The sequence below is a fragment of the Callithrix jacchus genome, chromosome 15 (assembly GCF_049354715.1).
Source record: "Callithrix jacchus isolate 240 chromosome 15, calJac240_pri, whole genome shotgun sequence".
NCBI lineage: Eukaryota > Metazoa > Chordata > Mammalia > Primates > Cebidae > Callithrix > Callithrix jacchus.
In genome coordinates, this window is record NC_133516.1 from 30074045 (window position 1) to 30087241 (window position 13197).

Genomic DNA, 13197 nt, shown 5'->3' on the forward strand with positions numbered 1-13197 from the left:
CCCACCCTCCCACATTCCCCGCAGCAGACCCTAAGAAAGTCCATGCGTGAGGAACGCCCGCTGAGTTACACCCTGCAGAACCTCTGCTTTGGAGCCGAAGGAAGGGAGGGCCCTATGGAGGGTATGGCAGACAGTACTGGGGAAGGGTGGTGTTTAACACCCTCAGGCTCAGGAAAGGGAGCAGGTGTCTGAGAACAAGGAAGTTACCAGAAACAAAACAACGTCGCTTTTCCTATGACCAGCCTGATGGGCCAAGGTCGGGGACAGGCCAATTCATAATCCATTAGTAACCACTAACAGACAGGCAGGTAGACCTAGCAAGAGCCAAGATCAAAGCCTCAGGACAAACCCAGGGAAGGGCTTCTGGATGAGGGTTCAGAGAGGAGTGGCAAGGGGAAAGTGGGGAAAGGTGACAAATTACAGTGTACTCATATCTTCCAAAGAGCTTCCTCTAAAATGACCTATTTCATTAGGCACTGAAATGTTAGAATCATGAAAAAAAAAGAAACGTTCTCTTATCTGTCTCACACCTTCAGTGGCTTAAGCCATCAAGCTGCAGTGTGTATATAAAATGTATAAACACAGATGCACATATCTAATTATACACATGCAATACATACCGATGTATACACATAAACACACACATACCAACACATCCCAAATATACACATTCACCCAGCCCATAAATATACATGTTTGTACATGTGGACACTAATAGCTAGGTATGTATGCTATATACACACAGGTATGAATACAAGCCAGACAAAGAGGAAGAAAATGTACCTCTTAAATGTCAAAAACAACAATGTGAAGACATGAGTACACAGCAAACATCCAGTCCAGGGAAGGCCAAGTACCCAGAAGTGCAAGGCTCTCTGGCCGGAGGGCTCACCCTATGGCCCAGTGGAGCCTGCTGGGGACCTACCCGCCATTGAGGGTGGGCGTCAGGCCGAAGAGTGTGCAGAGTCCCACAGACATGAGCAGCGAGCTGAGCACCGTGACCACAGCGGCCAGGGCCAGCCCCCACTTGGACTTGACCATGTCGATCTTGCCTGGAGGGCAGAGAGGGCACATCAGGGTGGCCCCTCCCCCAGCCCCCGGCACGCAGGGGCTCCCTAGAGTAGGGTACCTTGACAGTTGAGGAAGGGAAAGCTGGTTTCACCAAAACTAAGGGACAGGCACAAGCACTTCCCACTGTCATGAACACAGTACACCTTTCAGGAACCCTAACCCAGGAAGGGGCTGAATGTGGAAAGAGCCCTGGCCCCACCCAAGCCCCTAAGACCCTGCTGGGGGGTGAAGCCCCAGCTCTGGCAACCACCAGGTGTGTTCCTATATCTCTACCCGAAGCCACCTCCAGAGGCAAGGAACCAGGTGACATGGAGATGCCCATTTAGCTTGGAGAAAGCCCCTGACCTCCCTGTCATGAACCTACGCGTGGAGAAGTAGATGTAGGCAAACAAGATGATATAGGTGGTCACGAGGGGGATGAGCTCGGCGACACCAATCTCCTCCTTGAAGTGCACGTGGACCAGGCTCTCCGCCCGAAGGCTGCAGTTGGGGCTGGGGTGCAGAAGCATCAGGCGGGCACGCAGGCTGCCCAGGAACCTGGTCAAGAGCAAGGTTGGGGTAGATGGAAGGGTCCCTCTTGGTTCTGGGGACAAAGACAATTCTAGATAGAGGGTCCATCAGGACCTCCCCTCCTGCCCCTGTGTTGGAAGGGAACTTCCCTATGATGCCTGAGATTCTCTATAATCTCCAGGGATACTGGGAAAATCACAAAGGGGACAGAGTTTTCTCAGGAGCTCCTCCTACTCCTTTCTCAATCTCCTCCCTTTCTGGACCTACTACACTACACTTGATTGCCAGGAGAGCCTATCAGAAGCACCTCGAGTGCCTTTGCCAGCTGGGGAGCCACCTGCAGTGCCCCACTGGAAAGGACTCAGGCCTTAGGGGGCTCAGTAGTAACCAGATGCCTGCCCTAGGCTCAAGAGAGACCAGAGGAGGCACCAGGACACAGAGACTGCCAGCCCCGCCTTAGTCCCCTACGCTTAATCAGCTGCCAGTTCACCTCCATTAAAATGTGGCAGACAGCATCGCTTAGTCTAAGGGATATAAACATTTCAACAGGAAGCCCGGAAACTCTCGAAGTTCCCAGGGGGGCATTCAGAACACTAACCAGAAGAGGAACTACTCAAAACCTCACGTCACTCAGCAGACCAGTCAGGAGCCCAGGGCACTTTCAATCTTACTTGGCATGGTAGCGCTGGAAGACCAGGGTGATGGTATAGGAGACCATCCTCTTCCTGGTGTAGAGGCTCACCCCACTGTACTTCCCGGGAACACCAAACAACAAGTCTGCAGGCAGAAACCAGCAGGTACTGACAAAGAAATCGCAGCTACTGCAAAGCCACCAAGGACCCCTTTTTCACCCCCACCCCAGGAAATGGGGTAAACTCTGATCCGCCTAAGTGCCCATCAAAAAGACGGTGACCAATGGGCACCCTTACATGTCTGAAGGGAACTTGTGCCAGGGCTACCTTTGAGCGTGGCTGAAGTCTGCAGGGTTTTAGGCTCGTGCTGGTGGATGGTCCCGATGATGTCAGGATCAGCATGGAAGCGTTCCCAGTCATTCTGCCAGAAGTTCCCAGGGGACAGCAGCAGGCAACCATGCTCAGGGAGTAGGTTCCTGAGCTTCCTGAGGCCTGGCAGTAGGTCGGTCACTTGCAGACACAACTCCTCTAAGCTTCTGGTCCCAGAGCTATGCAGGAGACAGGACAAGGCAGCTGCTGTGTCTGCCACCAGAGGGCAGATCTGTTATACTTAGGGTACGTCTTCTGTCTGTTCTCCAATGCCCCGTATTTGCTCTGGTATCACCAAAGAGCCTGATGATTAGGGCAGCAGGGCAAAGTACTTCCAGGTGGCCAATTACCTAACCATGTCTGACTTTCAAAGTGCATCCAGAGCCCCAAAGCCCATCCCTTCTGAGGACAGGCAAGTGTACCATCGGAGCATGTACAACCCTGCCCACTAATACACCCTGGCCAATTCAGTGGATGACCAGGGAGTGGGATAAACTAGGAGCTTCATTTAGTTCATCAAAATATTTGTCAATGCCACTATCTAACTAAAATCTGGCAGTGATGCAGCTTGCCAATTACACATTTTGTATGCCAAGCCAGCATAATCCAGAGACCCACTGATGGCAGGGGAGCATGATCTGGGCTGGGGCTTCAGAAGGTACCCCCAGGTAGAGCTTGCTTCTCATTGATAGAGACACCGCCATTACACACCATAACACACAGGCAGGAAGCCATGCGGGTCATGAGTCAGCTCAGTGGACACTGAGTGCATCTGAGATGTAAGGATGAGACTCAGGGCTGTGTGTGTGCCACTGGCATAGGTCCAAGGGCAATGCAGCCACCATGGACCCACAAGGATGCTGAGAAATTGAAGGCTGGCTCATCCTCCATCCTTTTTGCTTGTTCTATTTCTGCAGAGCTGACTGGCTCACTGGAGTTACGCTGAGGTCCGTAACTCTCCCTTTAGTACAGAATGGGATTCAGGGAGGCCAGTGACTCTGAGAGGGGTACCTGTCTCTCAGCACGTGGTTCCGGATCTCCTCCACCAGCTGGAACGCCCGGGACAGAGGTGAACGAAATACATCTACTGCCAGGAGGTTCTTGTGCCAGGGAAACACTGAGGACTTCACAAATATCTGCTGGACATAAGCCACCGGGGCACCCACATACTGCAGAAGAAATGAGGGAGGGGTGGAAAGGGCAGTTCAGCACAGGAGGAAGAAACGTGATCCAACTCAAGAAACTGAATGGGCATCTGAAACCATGCCCCATAGAGTTAAAGAAACCAATGACTAATAGAAGTTCTTGAGTTTGCAGTATGGCAGATAAGAAACAATTGGCTTAAACCCAGATATTCCCTCCACTTATGAGATAAAAGAACTGGCTGAAATAAGCTGGAACCAAGATGGCCGACAAGTTGTGCAGAATGAGGCTGCTGGTGTCACAGCCCGAATTTCCACTGCATATTTCATACTAACTCCCCCAGAATTTGCACGTGGGACCCATGAGGTGGCATGAAGAGATAACTGCATGCTCAAGAACTTTCCAGACATCCCCCTTCCTTCCACCAATCATCTGCTAATCCCAGTATCCACCCTCTAAACCTTTTCTAATAAAATTACTGCCTCTCCTGTGTTCAAATCCTAAAAAAAAAAAAAAAGGAAAAAAAAAATTACTGCCTTAAAGCCAGCACAGGGAGACAGATTTGATCCGGACTCCTGTTGCCTAGGGAGTTAACCTTCAATATAAAGCTTTTTTTTTTTTGAGACGGAGTTTCGCTCTTGTTACCCAGGCTGGAGTGCAATGGCGCGATCTCGGCTCACCGCAACCTCCGCCTCCTGGGTTCAGGCAATTCTCCTGCCTCAGCCTCCTGAATATAAAGCTTTTCTTTTCCCTGAATCCTGGTGTCACAGTATTGGCTTCTAACACATTGGACAGTGAGCTCCTTTTGCTCAATAACACATCTACTGTGGGACCAGGTGTAGGCAAACTATGGCTTATAGGCCAAATGAGGGCCCACGCCTGTTTTTTCTTTTTGAGACAGGGTCTCCACTCTTGTCACCCAATCAGCTCACTGCAACCTCAATCTCCCAGGCTAAAGCAATCCTCTCACCTCAACACCCCCACCCCCCAAGTAGCTGAGACTAGAGGTGGGTACCACCACCATGCCTAATTGTCAAAACTTTTTTGTAGAAACAGGGTATCACTATGTTTCCAGGCTGGTCTTGAACTCCTGGGCTCAAGCAATCCTCCCATCTCAGCCTCCCAAAGTGCCACACCTGCACACCTGGCTAACTTTTTTTTTAAAAATACTTTAAGTTCTGGGATACATATGCAGAATGTGCAGGTTTGTTACATAGGTCCACACGTGCCATGGTGGTTTGCTGCACCCATCAACCCATCACCTATATTAGGTATTTCTCCTAATGCTACCCCTCCCCTCTAACTTCTTTATTTTCTGTAGAGATGGAGTCTCACTATGTTGCCCAGGCTGGTTAGCGCCTGTCTTTCCACATCCTGTTTTTACTGAAGCACAGACACACCCCTACATTACTTTGTCTATGGATGCTTTCACTCTACAATAGCAGAGCTAAATGGTTGCAACAGAGACCGCAAAGCCTAAATCTAGCCCTTTATGGAACATGCCTGCTGACCGTACCATAAGACTCCATACTACCCAAAGCATAGAACCTGTCTTACTTATCCAGGGTTGTCACTTGCAGCAGAGTAGTGGGTTTTGAAGATTGGAGGACCCAATTTTAAATCACAGCTTTACAAATGTATGGCCTTGGAAATACTTTTGATGACTCTGGATTTCAATTTCCTCCTTGTGAAAGAGGAAGAGCTACATTCACCCTGCAGCATCAAGATGTATACACACACCACATATGCACACAAACCATGTCTGAGAGATTAGCAGAAATATTAGCAAGGAACAGTAAGGATAACACTTCATCTGTCCCGCAAAACAGCCCAATGAGAAGCAAGGAGAGGCTCAGGCATTCAGAGCTTCACACTCCAGGCAGGGTGGGGCAAGGACTCAAACCAAGGTCTCTTCACTAAATATCATACACTTTTCTCATTAGAATCTGCCTACCCTTCAAGAGCTTATCAGGCATGTCAATGACAAGAGTGTCCATACACGCAACCTTCAGTGATAGGCATGTCGTGGAGTATCCCAAAACACATGCTGGGTCAGCCACCGCAGAGTCACGGCCTGGGAGAAGGTAAGTGGAGCCATAAGGTTAGAAAAGGACAGGTGGGAGCGGGGTAGGAGGGAATGTGAGCTGCAAGGGATGCTGAGAGCACAGAAGGCCTGAACATCTGCACCTAGGAAACCTGTCAGGGGATAACAGAAATTACAAGGAAGATGACAGGCAGGCTCAGATCGAAGCCTGACTGAGCTGTCAGGATTTTAGTCAGCTGACAAAGCAAAGCCCAGTGTCTCTGAGGTGAAGGGGCAGCCTGAGGAAAGCAATGCTCTGGAAAGACTCCCCTAGAGTTGGTGACAACTGGAGACAAGGAAAGACTGCCCACAGACAGTGGTGCACTACGAGGTGCGGACTTGGGGCAGGGCTCAGCCCACTTGAGGGATATGTGTGTAAATGAAGGGGAGGCTGTGGAGCCACTCACCGATGCCATACTCGAGGTTACAGCATGGGCAAGGGCCAACATGCTGACCAAGCACAGCAAGTTAATGCCTCCTGGGACCCTGGGTACAAAGGAACAATCAGAGATTTGTGAACTTTATGTCGCTGTGCCTTAGTGAGGACTCTGGGGACAGAAGGTCTCATCCACTTTGTCTTCTCTATCATACTCAGCCACTAGAAGCTGCTGGGAGGCACAGAGGCACCTGGATGGAGTTGGCTGCCACAGGCTGTGACCAGAACAGAAGCTCACATAGGCCTGAGCAAGGCAGGAGCACTAGCCTGGTAGGGAAGTGTAGGCAGGGCCCATACTCATTGTGCTGAGCTCCCACAATCCCTACTAAATATTCAAGAGAGAAACGGGCATGGAAACTCTGGTATCCTGAGTGGATGATGGAGGAAGTAAGGGCCAGTAGGGTCCAGATGCCCCTAGGCAAAAGATGCCTAACTAGAGAGAAGCTGTGGTAGGCAACCTTCTAACATGGCCCCCAAGAGTCCACACCTCCCAGTGTTCATACCTTTGTATCATCCCATCCCCTTAAGAGTGGGCTGGACCTAATGATTTGCCTATGACGAACAAACACAGCCAAAGTGGTAAGAAATCACTTTTTCAATTAGGTTACAAAAGACTATGACTCCTTCTCCCACCCTGGCCCCTTTCTTTCGAGAGCCACCACTGTGATGAAACCAGCCACCACATTGTGAGCTGCTCAGGGAAGGCCTATGCAGCAAGGAATTGAGGGAGGCCTTCGACCAGCACACAGTAAGGAACTGAGGTCCTCAACTAACGGCCTGTAAGGAACCTACATTTAAGTGAACTTGGAAGGAGATCCTTCCCCAGTTGACCTCTGAGATGGCTGCAGCCTTGGCTGACAACTCTACTACAGCCTTGTGAGAGACACTGAGCTCAAGGACGCAGATAAGAAAACCATGGCTCACAGAGATCCAATGAAATGTCCGAAGTCACATAACTGATAGGCAACAGGGCCAGGATTGAAACCCAGGGCTGGGTAACTCTGAACATAAGTCACATGGAGAAAGACACAGAAAGAAAGGCCTAGACACAGAAGGAAAGGAAAAGCAGCGTGGGAGAAGAGCTGAGGTCCTGGGGGCCCCTGGGGTCTCTGGCCACCAAGGTTCAGAGCATGAGGCTCCCACCCAGAGCTTCCTGAAAACTCTGTATCCACGCTCACACCACGACCACAAGACCACAAACTGCAATGCTGGCGGTGGAGGTTTGGCATAGAACAAGCCCAGCCACCTCTGTGGACCTGCCAGCTAGGCCTCAGTATGAGGCTCAGATTTTTTTTTTTTGAGGAGTTTCGTTCTTGTTGCCCAGGCTGGAGCACAATGGCATGATCTCAGCTCACCACAACCTCCGCCTCCCGGGTTCAAGTGATTCTCCTGCCTCAGCCTGCTGAGTAGCTGGGATTACAGGCATGCGCTACCATGCCCAGCTAATTTTGTATTTTTAGTAGAGATGGGGTTCCTCCACGTTGGTCAGGCTTGGTCTCAAGCTCCCGACCTTGGGTGATCCACCTGCCTCAGCCTCCCAAAGTGCTGGGATTACAGGCATGAACCACTGTGCCCGGGTAAGACTCAGATTTTCATAATGAGCCACTCTTGGGGACCCAGATAGTGCTGGAAACCCCAGATTTTTTTAAAAAAAATCCTTCTTATTTAGATAGAGCAAACTAGAGCTCCAGGTATTTTACCGGTGCACCTGTGTGGGCTCCCTCAGAACAGGATGTGGAAGACTCCTGACACTCAGCTCTTCTAGAGAACAGGCATCCTGATCCTTGCCTTCCAACCCTGGTAGGCAAGGGCTGTGGTGGGAAGAGCAGGCTCAGGAGACCTACCAGAGTTCAAATCCTAGTGCCACCGCTCCCTGGCTGTGTCCCTTGGATGATGGTCTCTAAACTCTCCAAGCTTTGTTCCTTACTGAAGGAAATGAGAATAAAACCTCAGACCTCACCAGAACACCATGAGGACCAAACAAAACAACTCATGTGAACCATGAAGATCTAGCAAAATATCTGAAAATATATTAATTATTTATATAATTTCTATTATCCCTTTAAACCATGATAACTGGAGTTGGTGTCCCAGGTACAATCATCTCAGTCTACAAGTTTCTGCAGGTTCAATACAATGGGTCTTCTTACCACTCGACTGTCATCGAGTCATTGCCTCTAAGGGAATGGCTTCCCACTGTCTACGGAACAAGTTTAAACTTCACAGCCCAGGATTCAACTTGGTTCTACCTACCATGCTCCAAGAAAAACTACAGATTCACTGTCTCCTAAATAAGCCACGCTGCTTCTTTATTCAACAAGAAACCTTTCTTGGGCATCTACCATGTGTAAAACACTGGAGTATATAAACTTAGGTGAAACATGACTCCAGTGGGGTCGTCATGTAGAGCTTAAAGAAGCTGAGGACATATTGCAAGAGAGCTGGGGAAGGCTTCCTGGAGGAAGTCACACCAAGCTGAGGGATAAAGCCTAAGTAGTGTACTTCCAGTGCACACCACTAGGCAGTCCAAGCACATGAAACTTCTCCCCTGTGCTTGACCAGCCAGGCCTGATCAATGACAATGATAACAATGGCAACAGCCACAAACATTTGTTGAATGCAAGCGATGAACCAGGCACTGTGCTAAATCCTTGCATTCTTTCACTTAATCACAAAAATGACAATGTATAATGTAGGTATAATTACTATCCCATTTTATGGATGTGAAAACTAAGGCACAAGGTGTTAGTAACTTGCCCAAAGTCACAGAGCTGGAAAACATAAAGTCTCTACTTTTTCTGCTTTGCTTTTCTCTTCCTGTGGTAAAAACATCCCTGTGCCCAGAAAGAAATGCCTTTCTCCAAGAGTAGCCATGGAGGCCAGTGGTCACAGTGACAACACACAGTGAGCCTAACTCAGAGCACAGAGACATGGCAGAATTGATTGGAGTCCTTTCTGGAGGACACGTAAAGGTCTAACTGTAGGGTGCAGCCACCAATCCCATTGTGGAGAAGCACCTAACAAAAGGGGAGGAGGAGGACTACATAAAAAGACAACTGTCTCCAGCATAAAGATCCGTAATTCAATGACAAGAAGTCAAACAACTCAACACAAAATGCGGACATCTGAACATACATGTCACAAAGGAAGACAGGCAAACAATAAGCACTTGAAAAAGTGACTAAGGTCATTAGTCATCTAGGAAGTGAAAATTAAAATCACAATCACAATGAGATTTCTCTATATTAGAATGGCTTTTTAAAAAATCCAAACAACTAGCTGGACTCAGTGGCTCACACCTGTAATCCCAGCACTTTGGGAGGCTGAGGCGGGCAGATCATGAGGTCAGGGATTTGAGACCAGCCTGACCAACATGATGAAATCCTGTCTCTACTTAAAAAATACAAAAATTAGCTGGGCATGGTGGTACACATCTGTAATCCCAGCTACTAGGGAGGCTGAGGCAGAAGAATTGCTTGAACCTGGGAGGTGGAGGTTGCGGTAAGCCAAGAGCATGCCATTGCACTCCAGCCTAGGCAACAGAGCAAGACTCCGTATAAAAATAAATAAATAAATACATCCAAACTGAAGATACCAAGAACTTTACAGCACACAGACTAAACCTCACTGTACGGGAATTTTAAAAATAATTTAGGAGGCCGAGGGATATAAAAAGAATGATGTGCTGGGCACGGTGGTTCACGCCTGTAATCCCAGCACTTTGGGAGGCCGAGGCGGGTGGATCACGAGGTCAAGAGATCGAGACCATCCTGGTCAACATGGTGAAACCCTGTCTCTACTAAATACAAAAAAAAAAAAAAAAAAAACAAAATTAGCCGGGCATGGTGGCACATGCCTGTAATCCCAGCTACTTGGGAGGCTGAGACAGGAGAATCATTTGAACCAGGAGGCGGAGGTTGTGGTGAGCCGAGAATGCGCCACCACACTCCAGCCTGGGTAACAAGAGCAAAACTCCATCTCAAAAAAAAAAAAAAAAAAAAAAAAGAATGATGCTTCATCTCTGCAGTCCTTCTTCCAAAACCCAAAGTTCACGATGAAATTCTTAACCAAAGTCCAAAGTGTATTCAGATTTTCTTAAGTTTTTGCCTAATGTCCTTTTTCTTTTCCAGGATCCCAGCCAGGAAACCACATTACATTTAGCTGTCGTATCTCCTGAGGCTTCTTGTAGCTTGTGACAGTTTCTCAGACTTCCCTTGCTTTGGATGATCTTGACAGCTTCAAGGGGTACTGGTCAGGCATTTTGGAGGGTATCCCTCGACCGGGATTTGTCTGATGTTTTACTCATGGTTAGACTGAGGTTATGAGTTTGGGGGAGGAAGATCAGCATTAAAATGTACTCCTCCTCACATATCAAGCGCACACTCAGTCAATATGATTTATTGCTGCTGCTTTAGCCCCCACTCACTTACTAAGGAAGTGTCTGTCAGGCTTCTCCACTGTAAAGGTGCTTTTTCCCACAGCCACACTCTCCTCTTTGGAAGAAAGTCACCATGCACGGTCCATACTTTAGGGAGTGAAGAGTTACGTCTCACCTTCTTGAGGAAGGAGTATCTATATACATTACTTAGAATTTTTTTTGCCCAGGATATCTGTCTATTGTCCATTCATTTATTCATATTTCTTCAAGCATATGGACTCAGGATAAACTCACAGATAATTATTTTATATTTTGAGTTACAATTCAATAGTGGTTTATTTTGCTGCAAAAACTGCTCTAGCACTGACCACCAGGAGCTCTTTCAGTTGCTCCCCCACGTCTCTTTGACATGTATTATATTTACCTTAAACTTTGAAAATCGTTGTCTTCTCTTCTCAAACAGTATAGAATCTCCTCAAGGACAGTGAGATTCCATCTGTCCCCCACATCACCCTACCGGGCACACCAAGCCCATGCAATAAACGAGTGCTGAACCGAACAATGAGTAGAGCAAGGAAGTAAGTTTTGGCTCCTTGGTATAGGCAGCAGACACCTGCAATGTGAGGTCTACTGTCCAAGTCTCCTATTTTCCCTTTATTTTTATTTTTAATATTTTTAGAGACAAGGTCTCACTCTGTTGCCCCAGCTGGACTGCAATGGTATGATCATAGCTCACTGCAGCCTTGAACTCCTGGGCTCAAGTGATCCTCCTACCTCAGCCCTGGGATTACAGGCATGCACCACTGCACCCAGCCCTACTTTCCCTTTGAAAACCATCCTCTCTCATTCTCAGCAAGGTGGTGACAACAATAAAATACCTGCCTATACCCACATGGCTTGGGAAGGGGACAGGCAGGTAACCCTATTCATAGCCAACTGGGTTCCCACTCATCCTCCACTGGATTGGATGATGCAAAAACATGGGGCTGAAGCTGCTAGGGCCACTGTTGGGAAGACAAGAGTGGAGCTGACCCAGAGACGACAAAGTCAGGAGATGGACTCCTTTTGAGGCCCACACTATGTTGTGCTGAAGTCAGCCCTGCACTTGGCGAAGTTATATGAACCAAAAATTCCCTTTTCACTTACTGATTTGGGTTGAATTCTGTTCTTCCTAACTAAATCAGTCCTTACCATCCACTTCAGTATCGCTGGCCTGTATTTTTGTCAAGGACAGTCAATGGAGGTGAGATAATTGACCACTGAGCCTGTGTGACACCAGGTGACTGCCCTGGGCCCAAGTCTCTTTCTCAATCCTGTATGGGATGAAGGTTCCAATCAGAAAGAGAAAAAATGGACAATCCTCTGAGTCCAGAGTCCTCTAGTTATTCTGCACAAACACTTTCTATCATCATCCCATCACTCAAAGAGCTCATAAACACATAACACCCCTTATAGCCTTTTCATTAAACATCTATTCCACACCAACAAAGACCAACTAAACTCTACTAGTCAGGAAATACAAACACTCCCTTATGTGCTAAAATTGCATTAAAAGGTTAATGAAGGCTGCGCACAGTGGCTCACGCCTATAACCCCAGCACTTTCGGAAGCAGAGAGGCAGGCAGATCACTTGAGGTCAGGAGTTTGAGACCAGCCTGGCCAACATGGTGAAACCCCATCCCTACTAAAAATACAAAAATTATCCAGGCGTGGTGGCGCATGCTTGTAGTCCCAGGTACTCAGGAGGCTGAGGCAGGAGAATCACTTTGAACTCAGGAGGCAGAGGTTGCAGTGAGCTGAGATCATGCTACTGCACTCCAGCCTGAGCAACAAAACAAGACTCCATCTCAAAAAAATAAAAATAAAATGGTTAATGAGGGTAAAAAGGTTTAACCAGGAAGGTCCCATAGTGAGCCAGTGAGTCAATGGCCAAGCTGGGACATAAAGCCACAAAACTGGTTTCACCACAAAACTGGTTCCAGCCAGCATCATACCATGTACCTTTGACTTTCATAGGCAGAGCCCCAAGAAGTCAGGGTTGTGCGCTCCCCACTGACACCATGTACAGTTGTGGCACAGACCTATCTTACCAGATATACCTCTATTTCAGCCGCTGAGTCAAGTTCATAACAAGTTACCTGACTACGACATTAACCAAAAAAGAAATGGGACTATGCTGACTGTCAGAGTGAAGGTGGGAAGAGAGCTCTATTCACTGAGCTTTTATTTTCCTCAACAACAGATTCAGCAAGTCCAGCACCAATCCAGGGACCAGAGCACAACACATGAAGGAAGGGCACTCTGCCCATACCTGGCAGGCAAAAGGTACAGAAATGAGCTAGTTAAGCTTCAGTGAGCTCCAAAATAATGAGTACAGTGTGAATTAGGTCCCATGACTGAGCCCCTCAACTGGAGACCTTTTTTCTTTCTTTCTTTTTTTTTTTTTGGAGTTTCACTGTTGTTACCCAGACTGGAGTGCAATGGCACAATCTCGGCTCACCACAACCTCCGCCTTCTGGGTTCAAGCAATTCTCCTGCCTCAGCCTCCCGAGTAGCTGGGACTACAGGCACGCAC

The 13197-nt window shown here is 48.0% G+C and overlaps 1 protein-coding gene across 11 annotated transcripts in view; it reads right to left on the bottom strand.

Moving 5' to 3' along the window:
- SCAP (SREBF chaperone) overlaps positions 1–13197 on the bottom strand; it is a 60829-nt gene that overhangs the window by 11278 nt on the left and 36354 nt on the right. For all 11 annotated transcript variants that reach the window (XM_035275210.3, XM_035275207.3, XM_078350664.1 and 8 more), the window contains 5 exons: positions 3594–3751; positions 2541–2761; positions 2253–2358; positions 1436–1608; positions 926–1052 (listed from right to left, as the gene is read on the bottom strand). In XM_035275210.3, the coding sequence (XP_035131101.1) occupies positions 926–1052; positions 1436–1608; positions 2253–2358; positions 2541–2761; positions 3594–3751 (785 nt within the window). The remainder of the gene's footprint in view (positions 1–925; positions 1053–1435; positions 1609–2252; positions 2359–2540; positions 2762–3593; positions 3752–13197) is intronic.